At 47.2% G+C, this 20,035-nt stretch overlaps 8 protein-coding genes across 8 annotated transcripts; 5 read left to right on the top strand and 3 right to left on the bottom strand.

Annotated features, from left to right (window-relative positions):
* Window positions 1–2,095: 2,095 nt before the first annotated feature.
* Window positions 2,096–2,695, bottom strand: TREMEDRAFT_63523 (uncharacterized protein; the record flags this gene model as incomplete). Its single annotated transcript, XM_007005757.1, has 2 exons — window positions 2,096–2,450; window positions 2,499–2,695. 2 exons carry the CDS (start codon window positions 2,693–2,695, stop codon window positions 2,096–2,098), a joined length of 552 nt encoding a protein of 183 aa, XP_007005819.1.
* Window positions 2,696–3,364: 669 nt separating this feature from the next.
* On the top strand, window positions 3,365–5,181 carry TREMEDRAFT_63524 (uncharacterized protein; the record flags this gene model as incomplete). The annotated part of the gene is made up of 5 exons (XM_007005758.1): window positions 3,365–3,495; window positions 3,677–3,929; window positions 4,135–4,586; window positions 4,802–4,986; window positions 5,117–5,181. 5 exons carry the CDS (start codon window positions 3,365–3,367, stop codon window positions 5,179–5,181), a joined length of 1,086 nt encoding a protein of 361 aa, XP_007005820.1.
* A 365-nt stretch (window positions 5,182–5,546) lies between these two features.
* TREMEDRAFT_63525 (uncharacterized protein) lies at window positions 5,547–6,956 on the bottom strand (the record flags this gene model as incomplete). Its single annotated transcript, XM_007005759.1, has 5 exons — window positions 5,547–5,882; window positions 6,171–6,246; window positions 6,288–6,388; window positions 6,476–6,665; window positions 6,757–6,956. The coding sequence occupies 5 exons, from the start codon at window positions 6,954–6,956 to the stop codon at window positions 5,547–5,549; spliced, it is 903 nt and encodes a 300-aa protein (XP_007005821.1).
* Window positions 6,957–7,236: 280 nt separating this feature from the next.
* Window positions 7,237–7,976, bottom strand: TREMEDRAFT_32414 (uncharacterized protein; the record flags this gene model as incomplete). The annotated part of the gene is made up of 2 exons (XM_007005595.1): window positions 7,237–7,329; window positions 7,416–7,976. 2 exons carry the CDS (start codon window positions 7,974–7,976, stop codon window positions 7,237–7,239), a joined length of 654 nt encoding a protein of 217 aa, XP_007005657.1.
* Window positions 7,977–9,395: 1,419 nt separating this feature from the next.
* On the top strand, window positions 9,396–10,526 carry TREMEDRAFT_32222 (uncharacterized protein; the record flags this gene model as incomplete). Its single annotated transcript, XM_007005575.1, has 3 exons — window positions 9,396–9,653; window positions 9,768–10,227; window positions 10,300–10,526. The coding sequence occupies 3 exons, from the start codon at window positions 9,396–9,398 to the stop codon at window positions 10,524–10,526; spliced, it is 945 nt and encodes a 314-aa protein (XP_007005637.1).
* A 238-nt stretch (window positions 10,527–10,764) lies between these two features.
* TREMEDRAFT_32090 (uncharacterized protein) lies at window positions 10,765–11,681 on the top strand (the record flags this gene model as incomplete). The annotated part of the gene is made up of 3 exons (XM_007005561.1): window positions 10,765–11,053; window positions 11,099–11,336; window positions 11,444–11,681. 3 exons carry the CDS (start codon window positions 10,765–10,767, stop codon window positions 11,679–11,681), a joined length of 765 nt encoding a protein of 254 aa, XP_007005623.1.
* A 926-nt stretch (window positions 11,682–12,607) lies between these two features.
* Window positions 12,608–15,841, top strand: TREMEDRAFT_63529 (uncharacterized protein; the record flags this gene model as incomplete). Its single annotated transcript, XM_007005760.1, has 22 exons — window positions 12,608–12,794; window positions 12,882–12,960; window positions 13,007–13,036; window positions 13,106–13,131; window positions 13,241–13,252; window positions 13,297–13,356; window positions 13,490–13,600; window positions 13,718–13,787; window positions 13,829–13,836; window positions 13,873–13,957; window positions 14,055–14,102; window positions 14,149–14,385; window positions 14,490–14,499; window positions 14,544–14,565; window positions 14,606–14,642; window positions 14,734–15,074; window positions 15,223–15,252; window positions 15,302–15,312; window positions 15,357–15,366; window positions 15,416–15,499; window positions 15,550–15,566; window positions 15,725–15,841. The coding sequence occupies 22 exons, from the start codon at window positions 12,608–12,610 to the stop codon at window positions 15,839–15,841; spliced, it is 1,632 nt and encodes a 543-aa protein (XP_007005822.1).
* A 2,544-nt stretch (window positions 15,842–18,385) lies between these two features.
* TREMEDRAFT_74255 (uncharacterized protein) lies at window positions 18,386–19,982 on the top strand (the record flags this gene model as incomplete). The annotated part of the gene is made up of 2 exons (XM_007005858.1): window positions 18,386–18,557; window positions 18,714–19,982. The coding sequence occupies 2 exons, from the start codon at window positions 18,386–18,388 to the stop codon at window positions 19,643–19,645; spliced, it is 1,104 nt and encodes a 367-aa protein (XP_007005920.1). The 3' UTR covers window positions 19,646–19,982.
* Window positions 19,983–20,035: the final 53 nt, after the last annotated feature.

Below are 20,035 nucleotides of genomic sequence, written 5' to 3' on the forward strand. Positions count from 1 at the left end.
CAGAGGGACCTAAGGAGTCTTGTTTCGATACTAACCGAATTCACGCCTGCACAGATCTGTATGTGTCCGAACAATCCCGGGAAGAGCATGCACAGGGATAGACCCGGAGCGTACTGTATGTTATGGCAAGTTGATAGAGCCTTCAGCTTGTATGAAAGCGCCTAGCCTAACTCAACAAAGCCAACAACCGTGGGAAGAAGCTGCTCCATGCTCCAACAATAATGAATCCATAAGGTCTAACTACCAACACACATGATTTCCTACCAGAACTCATTTGGCAACTCATGTACTACCCTTTCAAGCAAGCACATAAGACCAGCGCCCATTAGCCCAGTCGTAAGAATTCGCTGCGGCTTCTGCCTCTTCACGTGTTGGCCACTTCCATTCAGCATGAGCGTCTTGAGTCAATTCCTCCTTCTCGCCCGTGTTGAAATCGTGAGTGACAACACGCTCGTCCTGTTTTTCTCGGTATATCGTCACTGAGCGTGGGGGTAATCCGAGCTCGGATTCGACTTTGTTGGCTGCATATTTCATCTGCATCATATTGTCTTTCACACTATTTGATTCTCTGGCTCTGAAGTCGTTCAAGCGTTGCGCAATGATGGAAATCCCTTGGTCTGCTTGTTCTCGTTTCACCACATCAGTGTACTGCACCAGTTTAATTGACGTCAGATCGTACCAGCCATCCCTTGTCACAGTTACTACATATCTGACGTCGGCCACCTCCCACGCTGGTTTGAGTACCGTACTGAGGTCAGTTATGGGATCAATGCAAGGTAAGTCCTCATCAAACTTCACTCACCTGGGCACCCAGATAGCTCCTTTGGCCTGTGCCTGTTCAAAATCGAACCCAGGCTGAAGTACCTCAGTCCAACCACGCTTCAAAATTGAAGTCACAACCTTCGAGTCCTGCAGATGTGTCGTTTCGTCAGTAGGGGGTGCCCTTTGAGTGGTAGCCAATTGTGCAAACAGAGACGATCCAGCAGCTGGCATTTGAGAATCGTCAGTAGAAGCCATGATCCGTGTGGTCCCGCTATGTAGTACTGTAGCTGATGATATGTAGTTTGGGTATTCTATAGTGGTTGTGGAACAAGGTTACGGGACAAAGTTGGATGTAGTCCGATGATCACTTTAGTTGTAGTGCTAGACTGCAATGGTTAAGGTGGGGGGATGTAGAAGATGAAGGCTGGGACATCATGGTTTATATATCCTAGCCAATGGCAAACAAAGTGTTCGGAGTTTGCTCCACATCCCTTGGATGTTACCCTGTTTGTAGACCAACCTTTATCTTCATCTCCTTTGACACCTAGCATGCTATACACATCTTTTGAAGCCAAAATGGCCTACTCCTTCCCCACTTCTTCTAGTCCGTCGAGATCGGACGAGAGTCGACGTCAAAAGTTGCATCGCCGGCCGGAACATGCACCGCCAACAATGTCGTAGATCCTTCTACCACATTTTGCCATACTCTTTCCCTCTCTCTTTGAACGAGATTATATGTGTACTCAGTTGTCAGATAGATTAGGGGATATAAATCCTATAGATGGTTGTATGCATCATTTTCACCCTTCAATCGCCTTTGAACGACGAAAGCGTTTTCGGTAGTGATTGATCGTATTCTACTAATACTTTCGAGTATGAAAGCGGATCGAGCTGACGTGAACTGGACAGAAATTAAATGTTTCATGATGACGACTCGTCTCCACTAAACGAAATCACCCACTCATTAGAACCGGAGGCAGTGAGAATTGATGTTTGATGGTTGTTCCCTTTCCTGGTGATCCTAATGAGAAGGAATGAACCTGCGAGTGGCGGAAGGGACATTTTCTATCCGCCCCTTGAGGCTGGTCCCACTTAAGTAGAGCCAGCAGTAACCCGGAATCCCATGTGCAGGTGTACAGATGCGGCAAACAGGTAGCAACGAAGGTGGGAAAAGAAAGCCGCCATGCCTGAAGTTGTAGCCACATAGACAAACAATGTAGTTTGTGGCCCGGCCCTGGATCAATGCTCCCGCTGAACTTTTGCATCGTGATCGCTATCATACTGGTACTTATGTGATAAACATGCAGACACGCTAGCTAAAAGTGATCTACTATCACACCCAACGCTGCTTGTCAAGATCATATGCCGGTCCCCGGATATTCACATTATTAGTGGTTCCAACAGACGACATCGCCAAGACCACCGACCCGTTCGGTAATCCCAGCTGAGCTCCAATGAGGTCTCCTCGGCTAGCAATATGTCTTGTGATATCATCAGCGGAGCGCAGCAGCCACGAACTAGCTGCTGTGAGATAGGTTGTGCACAACTCGCTTCCCCGAAGAGCTTCGGCTTCTTCCATTTCGTTGTTCGTTGCCAGTGTGACCGAACCAGGGTCGGGGAAGTCGACCCCTGTCGGATCTTTTTTCCAACCTACTGTGTACCACAAACGGATGGTTCTGGTCTCCGGCCTGAAGTCAGCTTCCCCACCACATACCGCATGTGATTGCTGTACTCACTGGGACATATCTGGTACAATCCAATTGAGGGCTGCTGCTTCTCCACGCATTGTAATCCCTGTGTCAGCATTGAAATGTTCTTTCGACATTGAGGCTGGAGATGTCGGATTACGAAGGACAAGGTATTGCTTGTTACCCGTAGATGATACTACCGAAATGTTCAACTGGTCGCTCGCATTCTCGACTATGGTGACCATACTGCCGTCTACTTAGTACTTGCGATGGATGTAAGTTGGATAGTGAGTTGACCTTGAGATATGAGCTCTGTTTCCGTTTTGCGGGGGAGAGAGACAGGAAGAACCCACTTCTTATACTACACTTGTTGATCCCAACCTCCACCCAAACGTCCTTGGACCACACGCCATGGTTGAATGGCCCTTTGTTTCTCCTTCCATGATCTGAGATTTCCGCGATTCGAATGGCCGAGGACGCGGACGAGATCGTGCAATCTTCCTCTCTCCTTCCTCCTCCGCCAACGATATCTGCGTCAGCCATGAGAACTGATTTGCAAGACGAACCGGCACGCCGTGTGACCGAAAAGTGGGAGGAAGCCAAGATGATAAGATGTGAACGTGAGAACCCGAGAAAAGATGTGGAGAGAGGAGATGGGGATGAATGTGGCACTTTTAGTCTGATCGTGATACAGGCACGATCGATCGCGATCAAGACGCACAGACGATCGGATGTTTCGATGACGCAACCGCAACCTTCCTCCATCAGCCGTCGACCGTACCATCATCCTGAACATATATAAGCCAACCCCAACCCTCTGTGGTACTGCGCTATCACGATCCAGCATCAGACACATCAGGACACTCATTTGAAAGGTGAGTTTTCAACCAAGATATCACCGCTCATACTGAAGAATGTCTCAGCCTCGTAATTCTACCGAATCTCTGCTTCCTGCTCCAGTGACGAACGATCAACCTAAGGAAGAAGACGACAACATGGGTATTTCAGCGTCTACAGCTCGGGTTTTGGCCCCTTTGTCTTTTGTGTGCGTCCAAACTCTCACCTCCCTCAAACCCCACAATCCTCGAATGTTTCCCACATTGGAAGAGTTCCGTTCCAAGAATGGAACATGGGGGAAAAGGGAATACAAGTCGATAGAATTTAAGCAGCCGGACGAGGCTTGTATGCGAGAGCCAGGAAGAGAAAGAGTATAAGCTGAAGCTTAGTATCGACTTCGCCGCTCAAACATATGGCATGTCAGCAACACCTAACATGAAACAAATCCACGATTCCAATCCCTGTGCTTTTTCTCCTTACCCATTCGCCATCGCTGGGTTTTTCGGACCTCAACAGATTTTACAACTTGTATGGTTGAGAGAATTGTTCCGACCTGATAATCAAGTGGAGTTAGGAACTCGTCGTTTTGTGCCATGGTATGCACTGGGAAATTTTTGTATAGCCGGGTGGATGTTTCTCTGGGTGAGTAACCACATAACTAACTCTTCCAATCCTCTCTACCTGCCATCCCCGTTACCCACCACTTGAAAGAGTTTGGTCAGATCCTTCATCACCAACCCAATCAACGGTCGTTGTTCGGCGATGAGAGATCTTGTGGCAACGTCGTCATCGAGGAAGGGCAGTCCTGCAGGGGGAGGAATCACGATGAAAATAACTAATCAACTAGAAAGACAACAACCTAAAAGGTTCCTCGATCCCAGTAATCATCAACACTATAACTCAAACATATTACGTATTTTTCCTCCGTGATAAAACCCCCAATACCTATCAAGCCAAATTGACAAACATAATCAATATTACCTTTGCAGGTATTGGTATCCTTGACATCTTCCACAACGTCACAGCTGCTTTCTTTCCCCGTATCCCACCTAATTTATTGGTCAAGATCGCTACTTCCATCGGTGGACCTCTCACCGCACTTACTTCTCCCCTTCTATTCGGGGCTTGTATGGCTTATGATCTTATGGGGTTGGCTATAGGTCAACATGAATTAGCTAGTAAAGCTTTGAATGGACTTGGCGGGGGTGGCGGAGAAGGTTGGGCGAGGTTGTTAGGCGGAGTGGGTATGGCTACCGCTGCCATTGTTGGATTGAGGGGGTATGGAGGAGCTAAATGGTTGTGAGTATATCAATGACGTTGATACAGTAAGCGGACGTCCGATGGACGAGTGACTGGAAGTGAGAAAGTACAATATCGAGGGATGAAATATGTAACAGATTTTACAGTAGTAGTATGGGTCATCATGCAAGCAATTGACAACATGTATACATGCACTATAAACCTGTTCGTGAACATGCTAATGTCCCAATTCGATGAGTTCGACAACATGAAAGATACATACTGAAAAACAACAATCAACTTCAACCTAAACATGCCAAATTTGCTCGAACTTCCTTTGCCCACCTGACTTATCAAAAGATTTCGTCCTATACAAGCGATTCGTGTGATCATCCACTTATCGACGTCGCTCAAGTATCACCCATCCGGTCCATAAGCTCAAATTGCGGTGGGAGTAAGGGTGAGTACTAAATGAACCGATAATAAATCGGTACCGGAGTATAAGGCGTAGGTCTGGAATAATGTGCCATCTGAGCGCTTGGGGCAGAAGTGAGAGGTTGATGAGTGGCCGTTGGTGGTGAATACGGAAGATGAGGGTGAACATAAGGGAAGAGAGTTGTATATGTCGGAGGACTCGCTTGTGGTGGGGAAATGATTCCAAAACCCTGAGGGAGGAGAAATGTAGGAGGAATGATTAGAGGAATGGACCGAAGAGGTTCTGATGGTTGATTCGAAGGATGAGGCGAGAAAGATGAGGATCGTTGTTGAGTAACTATGGGTGTGCTAGACGTATGTGTGTTGGGGTAATAAGTCACTGGTCGACTAGTTGTTCAGCTATCATCTTTCTTGTCTTGTCTACACCTTTTTCCCGCATCGTGATGTAAAGACACAAGACACAAGACACAAGACAGGGAAACCGGGGATTTTGACTGAAACCACGTAGAACCTGATCAAACAAAATGATAGGAAATCTGATCCATAAAAAAGCAAAGAGTCATGGCATTATTCCATGAGGAAGGTTCAACGAGTGGATGATGCAGAAACATTGGAAACAGGAGTCAAAAATAAATCAAGGACAACGCACGGGGCAAGATTTTCAAATTCCCATGAATCCCATACGTTTTCATCCCCACAAAGCCATTTAGCATAATTCTGAGCCCAACAAGCCCATACGCTAGCTAATTTCCAAGAATCTTCAGTTGGAGATGTATGTTCATATTCATCTTTGAAAGGCCAATCAAGACCGACTTGACAGCCACGTGCCAGTCTATAAGGAGATTGGCTGAAGATTTCACATTCTAATAAAGTTCTCAAAGAATATGGGAGAGGGTTGATGTTGGGTAATAGAGCGATTGCCTGAAGTTAGTAGTGTTCACTTCGTCAGCCCTTGACTCGGACCTTGAAAGTCCTTGAACTTGTTGATCACACACCACACAATCAAGCACATGATGTTGGGGAAATGATGGATGAAGGAATTTCGCAATGAAGTCAAGGCGTGAGATGGGAAAAGTAATGAACGAGAGGAAGGAAGTAAGAATTTGTTCACATGATTTAAAATGGATGACGGACGAGACGCTTGTAAATCAGAGTCAAGCTATGGTTTGGGAAATGTAATCAAGGACAAAAATGATAGAGATCACTCACGGCCGCTAACCTCTGCCCGCCTTCTCGCATGCGATACTTCAAGACATTCCCAGTCCATCTTTCTCCGCATCGTCCGCTATGACATGAGCTCATCAACCGCGTACTTAGTAAGCTCACAAAGTGTTCTCTAGTAACGCTTCGCGGACACTATGTTTGAGACAAACCATCTCATCAAAGTCGCTCCGGATGTCACCTTGGGTCGATTGATAGAATAACCTCTACAGGTCAACTCAACGTCCGAATGCCTTTCTCATCAAGCATTGAGATCAAACGCATCCCGCTGTGAGCACTCGATCAGAGCTGACGAGAGGATCACCATGAAGCAGAAGCCGCCAGATGAAAGTAAAGTCGAACAAAGCCCCGAGGTCAAGGGGGTTATCAAATTCGAAATGTATGAGTGAGGGAAAATGTTTAGAATAGCTCGCCTTGTATAATGCCTCTGTCGACCCTGATCTTGCCTGAGACTCAAATTGACAAGACCCCACACAATCGCAGCTACGTGTCAGTGATAGTAGACACTCATCTACATCTCCAATACCGTGGCTGACTACCGCGAAGTATGAAGGCAATGAAACCAAGGACTCACATCATGTCACTCCAGCTGACCTCACTCTCCTCAGTGTTATTATCGCAATAAGACTGCTCTGTCGTGGTTGTCGGACACCCACTATCACTCTGGTTGCCGTCTTCTTCCTCTGCTTGGGAGAAGTCATGAACTGCGTGTCGGAGTGTGTTCGAAGGCCAAAAGGCTACCCAAGGAATAGAAACAACCTGCATGTGAGGCATGGTAAGAAGAAAAAAAGTGACAAGAAAAGTGTCATAGAGAGGAGTTTTATGCCTCGTCAATGAGTGGGTTTACGTGATACTCATAGAAGTAGGCGATCACATCACTTCGATCGCAGTCTCTTGATTATTCGTCAGCCAATGAGCGACGTCGGAACTGAATGTAATGGAAACGTCATACGTCGACAAGTGGTTTGCATACAGAGAGAAGGTGGCTAATGTGACATGTATTGACTCATACTCTTTCGTCAGCTCGCAAATCCCTTTCCGATGCAACTCTAGCTTACTCTGACTTGCTACTTGCTTTCTTCTCCTCAAGACGAGCTTCGAGCTTGGCGAATTCATTGAGCGCTATGAGCTCTTCTTCGTCCAAGACCTGACACATCAGCATTTTGTGTGCAATACTCATCTGAAAGATCACAGAGGAGAGTCTAGACGAAAAAGTAAGATAAGTTAACTTACCTGCTCGACAGCCTTCACCTCTGGCACATAGTGCATCAACATTCTCTCTATCCCATTCTTCAAAGTAACACTACTACTCGAACATCCCCTACAACTTCCCTTGAGTTTCAATTTGACGATACCTGATTTCTCCTCGAACCCCTTGTACTCGATGTCACCTCCATCTTCTTGGATAGCAGGACGAACCCTGGTTTCCAATAGCTCTTTGATCATCCCTACCACATCACTATCACTCTCCAAAACCCTCGTATCTTCCGCTCTAGCTCCTTCTTGACCTTCTTGGAACAGTGGTGCTCCAGAAGTGAAATGTTCCATGAGAATAGCGAAAATTTCTGGTTTGAGAACGGACCAAGAATAGGTATCGTCCTTTGAACAAGTCACAAAATCCGGACCAAAGAAAACTCCGAGAAGACCGTCTATCTCTAGAAGTCGCGTGGCGAGAGGGGACGGAAGAGCGGCGCGAAGGTCGAGGAATTCGTGTGTCGATCCAGAGGTGACAGGAACGCCAGGGATGAATTTTAAGGAGGCTTCATTTGGTGTAGTATCAGTTTGGATGAACATGGTTCGTTCTGCATGTCAGTGTACGTGACTCGGTAAGTCGAAATTTGCGGGAAATTGGGACTCACTCTGCTGATTGAACGGAGACGGTCGACTAGGACCAGCTCTCAGAGGTTCGGCATGACGGATGAGCACTGAGGGTGGTATCAACAACCGTCGAGGTTGAGCAGATGTAAATGCTCGATGGCCGGCGGCGATGTGGGGCGTTGAGACCTTTGTCAATCCTACTCGCAGAGTGGTTCGGGTAGGCAACGCGTAGATTGGTCGTACCATTGCCATGACAGATGAACTTCCCGGCATGATTTGGTCTCTATGGTAGTTGAGTTGACTTGTGCGAATGAGACTGATTTTTGAAAGAAGAAGAAAGACGAAAGGTGAATGAATAGTCAGCAATCGGATTGGGCGTTTGACCGTTCCGACGGAGTTACCACCGATGTCCGTCACTCACCACCGTGTTAGATAGCGATAATCAGTACCTAAATTACACGTCACGTAAGAACCCCAAAACTCTTGTAGACGCCTCTCCATAGTAGATAGTTAGATGCAACTCTCATCCCCAACAGATTAACAGTCGGAGTAGCATTCTCCTCTCACTCAGATATTGAGAGTTCACCCTGCCGATAACCACACTTGACATACACCTGTTTTGGCCCCTCTAGGGTTCCCCCTTGGCCACGATTATTGACATATCGGTCGGAACGCTGGAAACATCGGAAACGCTGGATTTAGACGTTTGGACATCAGATCACGGAACGCTGGAAATTAGACGGACTATCGACAACGTGAGTACATAAGTTGACGCTTGGAAGCCTCAACGTACACTTGTCCCAATCGACGCTTGGAAGCCTCGACGACACACATCCCTTCGATAAAATCCTCCTCTGATCCACTCATCAATCATTCCGTCACATCCCTTCTATCTCACATCATCTTTTCCTCTTTTCCACTCACATAACATACACATAACCACAGAGTCATCACGCATCCCATTCCTAGTCCACCCTCGCTAGGGCCATTTCTTGGACACTTTCCGGCTGCGAGTCTCAACACCTTCGAGTCTCTACACCCTCAAGTATCCATCAACGCGCAAGCCTCTTGCCATGTCATCACATTCCTTTACCGTACATCATTCATTACTCCACGTCCTGTCTTCGACAGAGTAAACTCGGTAACACTCTTGACACTGCAAAGCCTACCCGCTGCGTAGGTTCCGGGACATCCGCTCGACTCTCCATACCACATTCCTCTGCGCACAAGCACATTTAAACACCTCTGCAGCGCCCCCATCCGCCTAAGCAAGTTTGAACACCTCTGCGGCAACACATCTCTCGCACAAGCACGTTTAAATAATCACCTCTGCAGCGACAAAACCCCTCTCGCACAAGCACGTTCAAATAATCACCTCTGCAGCGACATTGCACGATGTCAAACAACGACGACCTCTCTGCACTTTCCAAGTTGATCCCGACTTTAACAGGGACAGAAACCTTTGTTCGTTGGCGCCGAGGTGTACGTAACTACCTCTTCGACAAAGGTGCTCAAGGTCATCTCAGCGGCCTTGAGCCCGAGCCTTTCAGACGACTCGTAAATCCGGCAGTGCCAACAGATCATTCCGTTGTCTTTCCCCCTGATACCATTGCCGGGGAGGCTCCCCCAGACGCCACAAATTCAACAACAGCAGTAGCTTTGACAGCTACTCAACGTACCACCTGGCTAGATTGGGCCAACAAAGAGCGTAAAGCTCGTTCGACACTCATTTTCACAATCTCTCCGGGACTAGCCGCCCAAGTCGAGGACCTCTGGTCAGCCCAAGAAATCTGGGCGCGTATTACTGCGCAGCATCAAGTTAAAACGACAGCAAGGCGTAATGATCTCAACCAGCGTATTTCCCTCCTCCGTCTAGTTGAAAATGCCAACTTCGACACCATGCACGCTCACCTCGAGACCTTTAGTGAGCTAGTAGCCGAGGCTCTTGGTGCAGGTGCCCATATAGATGATGGTGATCGTTCCGAAAGATTTCTTCTCTCCCTTGGTCGCGACTTTGCGCCACTTCGTCAACAGTGGGATCTCCGACCAGACACGCAGAAAAGCTGGGACCATCTTGTAACCGCGTACCACAGTATTGCCGACACCCGCCGTCTTGAGCAAGAAATGGAGAACCATACTCAACAAGCCATCAGTGCTGTTCTTGTAAATAAAGATGCTATAAAGAAGGATAAGGGGAGATCAGGTAGTAGGGTAGGAAAGGGTAGAAGTAATGGTGCTGGTAGTGAACATGGAGTTAACAAGGAGAAGGAGAAGGGACAAGGAAAGACGAGGAAAGAAGGAAAACGTGGGAAAGATGAAAGTGATAGTGAAGAAGACGAAGAGTGTGATTGGTGTGGTAAATACGGACATAGTGTGGAAGACTGTCGCATTAAGAAACACGGAGATCTATCCAAGAGTCAATTACAGGAAGCCATTAGAGAATACCGATCAAAACACCAAGTCAATGTCATGAGAGACGAGTCGCCAGAACCCATAGTCTTCGGTAATCTTTCTTCGCTCCTATGAAAGCAACTTAGTACGGATTAAGGGGAGTGTTAGATAGCGATAATCAGTACCTAAATTACACGTCACGTAAGAACCCCAAAACTCTTGTAGACGCCTCTCCATAGTAGATAGTTAGATGCAACTCTCATCCCCAACACACCGGACGCACGCTCGGGCCCCCTCACACGTCAACTGCATCCTCCTCCTCCTCCTACTCCTCATTGTCCTCACCTTCCTCATCATGTCCAAACAGGCAGCCATGTTACAACCGGATCCCAACCATCTTCTCGCTCGTCTCACCCGTCTCACTTCCACCATATCTGGTCTCGATGCTTCCCTCATGCTGGCTCAATACTCATCCCCCTTCGTCATTGCCATTCTCCTCCGGCTTGCTCGCTTTCGGGCTGACCACCCAAGGGTACGCATGACAGTAGCGGCCAAACGAGAGGTCGTGTCAGATAGAGGTATGGCGCTGACCCGACTGGCAGAAGGATGGGGTCGAGCAGCTGGTAGCATTGCCGATGCGCGTGTCATCATGAGGGCTTTCGGTCCGTGATCTCACTTGCTTCCTTTGTCTAGCTCATGGTTCGCAGGCTTGCTACCTGTCATACAAGGCTTACTCAAAATGTATCCTGATTCAATTGAAAGTCTTTTGAGCTTCTATAAGCGACGAAAAGTGGATAAAGAGAAATTACTCCCTACACTCAAACTTCTGAGTCTGCTGGCTTATTACCCCCTGGAGCACATTTACTGGTTAGCCAACAAAGGCGTGCTAGACATCAGCGTGCGATCCGCGGATACTGCTATGCTCTGGGGATGCCGTTTTTGGGCGTGAGTGCTTCTTTTCTTCGTACCTATCGCCTTCTCAATGTCACGTTAAAAAACTGATGGACACCAATACCCCGATAATGAAATGACTGAGTGAGGCTGATTTGCAGGCTTTACGTCCTCCTCGAGATCTACCGGCTTCGTCAAACCTATCTTTCCCTTTTGTCTCGTACTCGCGCGCTCAAGTCTTCAAAATCCTCCGTCACTCCAGCAGAAGCAGAAGGCTACGAGCTTCAAGATCCGTCTACATCTGACGTACCGCCTATCGCCGATTCAAGAATGGTGGAAAAAAAGGCAGTTCGTAAAGGCTGGGTGGCATGGAAGGATGACGTCTTAGTCAATCTGTGAGTCATTTCGGCTCTCCAGACCCCCGTTTTTAGCTCAAATATAGTGGATACGCACCCTTGACCATACATTGGTCTATTCCTGCGGGCCTATGGAGCGGGCCTTTTCACACCGCCTTATTTGGTACGACAGCGGCTATCGGACAACTCGTCATAGAGTGGAGAAAGGGCGATACATGAGTCTTCCTGTATCGCCACTTTTTCATTTGTCCAGAACGTCAACTTAATATTCTCACGCGTCAATTCGATGCCAAGCTCCAAACTCAGATCTGAGTGTTGTATTCATGATCCGTGTATGTCGATACCCCTTCACCTACTCATCTCATCACTCATCACATTTTCATGGAACAGATTCCCGATTTGACATGTATCATTCTTGATCACTCTGCCATCGATATGACCATGACGCCGATTGAAGTGTGCTCAAGTATAGCGCGCAGATGGAGTTGGTATCTTGACGCAGATCCAAACGGGGTCCCCATGACGATGAAAGACGGGGTGTTATCCTTCCCTGACTTCCTTTCATGATTTTGTCTCATGGCTCACCATCTTCGAACCCTTTGTTCACTTCGGTGGAAGATAGAATGGACAAGAACGTCATAATTCTCCCTCGCTTACACTTTCCCCTCACCCTACCCCGTATGCTGGACATGAAGCGACAGCGCATCTGTGGAGCCTTCTCTCTGACAAGATCCAGACCTGTTGTCTGACTCGGAACTCCGTCAATTCAATCAATCTCTGGTCAAGTCTTTGGAAGACTATCACACTTCGGAGAAGCCTCAAGCACAGGGATTTTGCCCTACTGATTCAAACTCAACTCCCCAGGCTCACCTTATAGCATCGTTCAAACCCACTGACGAGTCGTTCTTCCCTTTTTTCATCTAAACTTCAATTAAACAACTGAACATCAACGAACGCCGATAAATCAAGATGTCCTCTGTTACGCTCAACGAAAAGTCCCCGCCGCCTGAGAAACAGGAGCAACTTCCACGGCATGAATCTCGCACCGCGCCCTTGACGCCCGAGTGTGAGAAGTCGACACCATCTCCACCGGAAAGCGAGGTAAATACTTTGGCCGGGTCGGATGCTGGATTAGACTCATACTACGCGAAATACCGTGAGTCTGCCCATGTCCCACCCCCACTTCGTCCCGTGGATGATCACCTGACGAGCATGATTATCGAAGGACACGCTGATCAGACAGATGTCGATATGTTCTCGAAAGGAATGCTGAAATTGTACGGAGCATGGGCGGTAGCTTTCATGGGGCCTTTCATGTCCGGGTGAGCATCTGATTCCTTTGGACGGTCCGAAGTGCTGAACAGACAGTTATGGCGTGAGCTCTATGACCGCCATAAAGTATGTCCATATTTCACATGCCTCTCACGTGGCCCAGATCACATCTTTACGTGGAGAGCTGATGAGCAGTGCTCTATCACAATATCAGACTTACTGTATGTACCCATCCCTCGGACGTAAATCACTGACAGCTTTCAGTCAATTTTGACGGTCTTGGCGTGGGTATTTCCCGATGTTATGAGATAACACTGACTTGACTTTTAGGTATCCACAGGTGTAAGTAATGACACAACCGGTGGAAGTTTAAGACTAAGACCTAGCTCGTTTTCGCCATGTGGCCAATAGCCGGCTGTGCGACTTTTTGGCTTGGCCCAATTTTGGTACGTCGATCTTCGTTTTCACTGTGAAGGCACTGACTGAGGCGAAGGCCGACCATCTAGGCCGCAGAGGTGGAATGTTCATCTGTATGTTCATCGTTGCTCGGTCACCCACGCTTCTCCTGACGGATCATAGCTGCCATGACGGCTTTGCTAGGTATGGTGCTGTTGGCTTTCGCCAAACATGTCAGTATGCTTTTGGCAGGAAGGTTTTTTCTCGGAGCTGGGCTGGGAATGATGCAAACTGGTCCGTCTGTCATGTTGCCTCTCTCATTTCGTCGATTCTCCCTCATCCACTCGTGCCGTCGAATACAAGCCAACGTACTAAATGGTGAAGACAGCGATGAGCAGTGCTGATACCCAGCCGCGCCACCTTTTATCGTTGAGACAGCTCCCCCTCTCAACAGGGGCTTTATCACGGGTCTTAGCAATGGGTACGTGTTTGAACCTCTTTTCGACCTGGCTGACTTCGCAGGGCTTGGAGTGAGTTCCGACCCACGAAAGACCTGCTAACGTCAGTCCTCGGAGGTTGTCTAGCAACAGGCATCACTATAGGTACATCTCGTATCGCCAGTCAATGGGCGTGGCGCATACCCGCTATCTTGTCAGTGTTTCTACCACTCGATGACCTTTACTAATTACCAGGCATATGATCTTTCCGTAGGTCTTGTAAATAAACGATCGGAGAGACTAATCCTTAGGTCCATCATGGTCACTGCAGTCCTCTTCCTCCCTGAGTCTCCCAGATGGTGCGTATAGCTCATACTTCACTGTTCATGGACGAGCTAAATACAGGCTCGTTCTACACGGTCATGAAAATCGCGCTCGGGATATGTTGGTGAAGTATCACGGGAATGGCGTGATGACTCCTGTGGTCCAGCTGGAATTGGCCCAGATCGTACAGGCCGTCAAGATGGCGCCCGTAAGCAGATGGTGGGATTGTAGTGGGTTGGTGAATAGTCGATCGAAGAGGTATAGATTGATGTTGGCTCTGATGATGGGTGCCTTTTCTCAATTGTCGGGAAATGCTTTGTGAGTGGAAGCCATAAGCCTTGTCACCTTTCACTCGGTGTCACCACGTCTGCTGCCTCTTTTACACGAGAGACTCTCATGAGAACCTTTCCGCTGATTATCAGGTCATACTTTGTACGTTGATCCTCTCTGTCAAGGTTTATCTGGCTAAAACTCAGCTACCCGCATTGTACAAAGAAGGTGAGCTTTGTGTGCATCGCCAAACATATTGACATTGTAGTTGGAGTCACCCGCGTTCGACATCAGCTCGTCATGACGTGAGTTTCTCCCGCTTCGTCAGTCCTGTCTGCTTGATAGATTTTCCTCATACAGACTCCATCGAATGGGGGGAAAGACTGACCGTGCCAGGCTAGTAGCTTCCCTAGTATCCCTCTCCACAGCCTTGTTGGGCACATATCAATCTGACCGTCTCGGTCGTCGACCTGTCCTCATCCTCTCCACCATGGTTTGCGCTCTGACTCTGTCCGCGGCGATGCTCTCCTCCGCTCTATCCCATGTCAATGTCAACGCTTCAGGATCAGCGAGCGACTCAGCAGCTTCCAAAGCAGCTATAGCGTGTCTTATATTGTTTGGCGCTGCATACGCTTGGGGGTACCAACCTCTCTTACCGGTGTATCCTAGTGAGGTGTTGAGTACCGAGCAGAGGAGTGCTGGAATGGGTTGTTTTGTTTTGTGTTTGAATCTTTGTGGTGGGTTTTGATAAAGTATCATTGATCCCAATCCTGGTCCAGCTACGTTCGTTATCATGCTGTCCTCATCTGTTTCCCGGAGGGATGCGACCATGTCCAAGCGTGTATCGGTCAATCCATTTAATGAGCGATCAGACTGACATGACAGCGTTATTGGGCCAATTGGTCATTCCTATTGGTATGTCCTCTTTTTACATGCTGACATCTCACTAACCTGGTGATTACAGCTTTAAAGAGAGTAAGCAACTGTCCCCTCCGCTCGATAAACTTGCTGATGCGCAGATCGGATGGTGTAAGTTCGACTTGAGTCAAAACAGCTACTGGAGTGACTGATGATCCAGGGACATATCTTCCTTTTATATGTTGGGACGTGTTGGAAACTGTCGCTTGGTATATCTTCGCGGTGGAAACTAAAGGACGGACATGTGAGTACGAGTATTTCGACAGACTGTTATTCGTATGACTGACATCGTAGTGGAAGAACTTGATGAGGTGCGTCTGACTTTCCTTCACCGAGATACTAGCGAATTCACTCCACTATTATTATTCCTCCTTTATTCCCTGGACAGGTCACAAACGGACGAGGGTAGATGTTTCTGAGGCCAAACTGAAGAAAGAGGAGGAAGGGACATAAGTTGACTGACGAATAGATTTTCAATGCTCCTCATCCTGTTCGAGCGTCTTTGCAGAGGACACATTACCCCTCAAAAACGCCCATGCACGAAGACACCATGTCAAGTCAAGTCGGCGTCCCAACCGTTGTCTGAATCTATCCTTCATCATTTCGTTCCGATCCGTCATCATACACCTTGACATATATTCTGTTCCCATCCCCATCAGAGTAACCTCCACTCCCCGTTCTCCTTTCACTTCACTTCTCCATACTATGTTGATTCCGATCTACTGATTGGTCGTACTCGTAATTGACGACTGACACGATTCCTTCCCTTTCCTTCGCGTCATTGACTCCCACTCTGTCTTGTATCGTACTAATCCCATGTCAAGCATACTTTGTTTTCTCTGGATTTGCACATAACGTATTGACTTGTACTTTATCATGTCTACTTGCTAGTCGGTAATCGGTCATCGGTAATCGGTCATCGGTAATCGGTGAGCTAGAGTGTAAAGTGAAGTATGCATAGTTTCTCGATTGCGTTTTATATCTGCGGGTGAATGTGCCTGATAAGTTCGTTCCGTAGGTCGTAAGCATTTTGTCTTTTAGGTCAGGTATACAGGTAAAGAAGATTTTGGGGTAGTCACAATGGGCAGTGGATTTCGTATGGGTATGAGAATATACTCCGTCCATACCCATCTCCATAAGGTAAAGTCAAATTTGGGTAGAGAATCCATCATTCTCAAGATTGATAGACCATAGGCCTCGTGACGCATGAAGAATGGAATCGATCGAGATTGAGAGCGGGACCTTCATGTCGTGGAGCATGCAATAAAGTCCAGAAATCTCCAGCTTAAAGTCAGAAGTGAACGTAGCCAGCCGGTAGCTAGCGGCGGGATCTCTAGCGCGTATATAATTCCCCATGGCCAGACCTATACTTACACTTTAACCATACCTGACCGCTCCCCAAAATGCGTCCTCACATCATTGGATATGTGGCAAGATGTAGAGTTTGGGGTCATGCGGAAATAAGCATCTCATTCTTCTTTCCTATTTTCCATTCACCTTCCGAAACTCTCGTTAGTGCAAAGGACGATGTACGTTCAAGACTACGGCATCGAGGATAGCCCGGAAGCTTCAGGGTTATCAAGGTGGTCCAGGTGAAGTGGTGGCGTTGTGGGGGTGGAGACGGAGAGTGAAAAGATGAACGCGTCGTGGCGTCGGGTTCTTTCCTCCTCCAGTCCTGATGGTCATGACGCGTCTACATATCAACTCTTGCCCAGACTTTCATCTCTTCGTAAAGTTGAACTTTGACCTGATCTATGGATGATTATGGGAAGGGAAGAGATTGACCCGCACGTGTCAAGGTGAGAATCAGGATAGTCAGATTTCAGAATTTGAGGATCTTCGGATGCCAAGGTGAACGTTTGGCTAAGAGGGAAATTGAGTGACTTGAAGTGAGGTTCAGTTTTGTGCGTACTTATCTTTTGGCGTTATCTTGCCATGACACGCGATGTGCTTTTCCGGTGTCTGAGATCTGAGAATTACCAAAAATTATGCGTTATTGAGCGAGTATGCACAGGTGAACGGTATCCGTCATGTTGAGAGAAAGCGGTGAGAATGGCTATCGGTTTTAGTCCATCTCCATCACTGCTTCAGATCACTGGATCATGCATGGATCACTGGAATCGTACTGGTATCGTATCTCCGATCAGTACGGTCAGATACACGGATTCCCATCATCATCTCTCACTCTTCTACGTATCCGCCCCTTCCTTCCCCTTTCATCCAAGACCATCCCCCACAATCAGAAACCGACCACATAAACTTCCCAAACGCGTCTGATCCATCACCGTAGCCGGCGGTACTTCCAACGCGTCTTTCTTGAATCTTTTTTTTTTGATTTCTTCTACCCTTCTCTTCGCCCTTAAAAACCATCTTGACCCGATGTGCCTTCACATCCCTCATCTTCTTTTCCGACTTTCTCTCCTCTTTCACCCTGAACCTGGACTTCTTTCTTCCTCTCGCTGTGCGAGTTTTCCATTTTTTACCTTTCAAACAAACCCCCCAAACTACGACGCAGTGCGTCATTTTCCACACACCACGCCCACAAAGCACAAACTTTACATCTTGTACTTTTTCTACGTGTCCTGGTGACCGTTCCTATCTTATCTTCCGAACTTGAAAAACGTACTACCATATCCCTTTATCCTATAATCCTATCCATTAAGTCCTAGAAACCCTTCAAACGTGAAATATCGACATACAGTACAATTTCTGTACAAGGGAATTCAAGGTCAAGGACTTTTTGGCTTTTTTTCACACATTGGAGAAACTACTCTCTTTTACTTCCTCCCCTTGATCTTTGGTGACGGACGCGTGATTCTTTCAAGGCGTTTTAGGATAAACGCGACGTGTAGTGGGGGAATAGATTTTTCAAGTGATATATCATATAGGTGCCGTTTCTCACCTTTCTTTCAATCTTGGAATTAATCTCGACTTCTATCCCATAATCGGTTTCAGTTCTCCTCACCCCTTCCTCTTCCTAATCCTTCTTCAAAGAGGCTAGTCCTCCCCCTCCACAACCTCTCTAATCTTCAACACTACTCGACTTGTCGACTGATCATCTATCGATTCCTCATCTGACCCAACCTCTCGATCTAAGTATAAATTTCAGAACAACCCCGATCGAATCAAGATGTCCGTCTCTGCAAACCTCAAGTCTTTGTTCCCTATTGGTACGCCGGCGTTCCGACCTCAATCACCAGTGTTTGAAGAAAGGATTCATCCCGCTTCTTTGTCCGTATGTGGTGTACACAACCCCGCGTTGTTGGAACTCATCAGGACTGACGTGTCTCGGGAAATGGTCTGTGAGTATGCGTTTCTTCTGTGTTCATCCCTCTTCGCAAGTCGTTCACCGCCGTCAATATCACTATACGCTCCCTGCCGACGAAGTGAAAGCAGTTGCAAGAGAGTACCGGATATTATGACGAACCGTCTCTGTATGACCTCGCTCTGACCAACAGACTACCTTGCCGACAGAACTACATCCGTGATCGCATGTAGCACCACAATCCCTCTTCCGCCTTCTCCACCTCCCACCCCCGTCCGTGACGGTTTCCCTCAACAACACCAAGGTTTACCTTCTTTGGAAACATTCATCGCTGTCGTATGTGAACAATCCAACGTCCAAGTATCCACCCTTCTCGCTACTTTAGTCTACCTTGAACGTCTTCGTCATCGTTTACCGAAAGTCGCCAAAGGGATGCCTTGTACCCGTCATCGTGTATTTCTCGCTACTTTAATCGTCGCCGCTAAATACCTAAACGATTCATCACCCAAAAACAGACATTGGTGTCGTTACGCTCAGATGTTTTCACAAGAAGAAATCAATCTGATGGAAAAACAACTTTTGTATTTGCTCGATTACGATTTAGCCATTCAAGAATCTCAAATCATTTCTAATTTCCAACCCTTTTTATCACAATATCATTTCGATTCACCTTGTTGTTCATCTTCACCTGTCATGCCACCTACACCTCCTACACCTGTTCGTCAACCTCAAACCCCAGCTAGAAAACATCGTCGTACTATTTCTCGAGAACAAGCAATCTACGTCGCTCCACCTTTGGACAGAAGTGGTTCTTCTTCTTCACTCGAATCGAATGATATGCCACTTACTCCTCCTCATCACGAGGAAGAATTCACCCAAGTTCATATCACTACAAAAGGAACGAGATCAACTTCTGTTTCGACCACTGTCCAAAAGACTCAGACTTACGATTCTTTACCTAGATCGGGAACTTTGACAAATGTCAGGATTAACAACGCTCCACCGAACAAAGATTCCGCAGGGTTCTTGGGAAGATTGTTGAGGACGGATAGGAGAAGAAGGGTTAGTTCAAAGTTGGAAGAAGAGGAAGAAGCAGTAGCAGCTTTGAGTTGGACAGCGATCTGAAACACATCCAGGGCTGAAGTGAGAATGATATTTTCGGGTTTTGGGAAACAAGGATCTACAAACAGCTTTTCGAATCGACGGCATAATCAACTCCATCGACATGTTCCGGACATCGTTCTCAACACTAACATATCCCGGATCGAGGCTTGTGGGATTTTGGTTCTGGGTTTGTTCGACTATAGCTTATTAATTGTATAAAAGTATGGATTGGTGAAGGAGAAGGGGTTACACAGGAAGAAGGATCTCTTGATGGGATTTGAAAGAGTAGTAGTTTAATAATGTAGCAAAACGTTGTACTTGATTAGTCGGGAATCAGATGAATGTCATCGTTGGAATTCAAGTCAGCTCCTTTCCACCTTACTGGCGACCTTACTATGATGTTGAGGTATA

Source organism: Tremella mesenterica (genome assembly GCF_000271645.1).
Source record: "Tremella mesenterica DSM 1558 unplaced genomic scaffold TREMEscaffold_8, whole genome shotgun sequence".
NCBI lineage: Eukaryota > Fungi > Basidiomycota > Tremellomycetes > Tremellales > Tremellaceae > Tremella > Tremella mesenterica.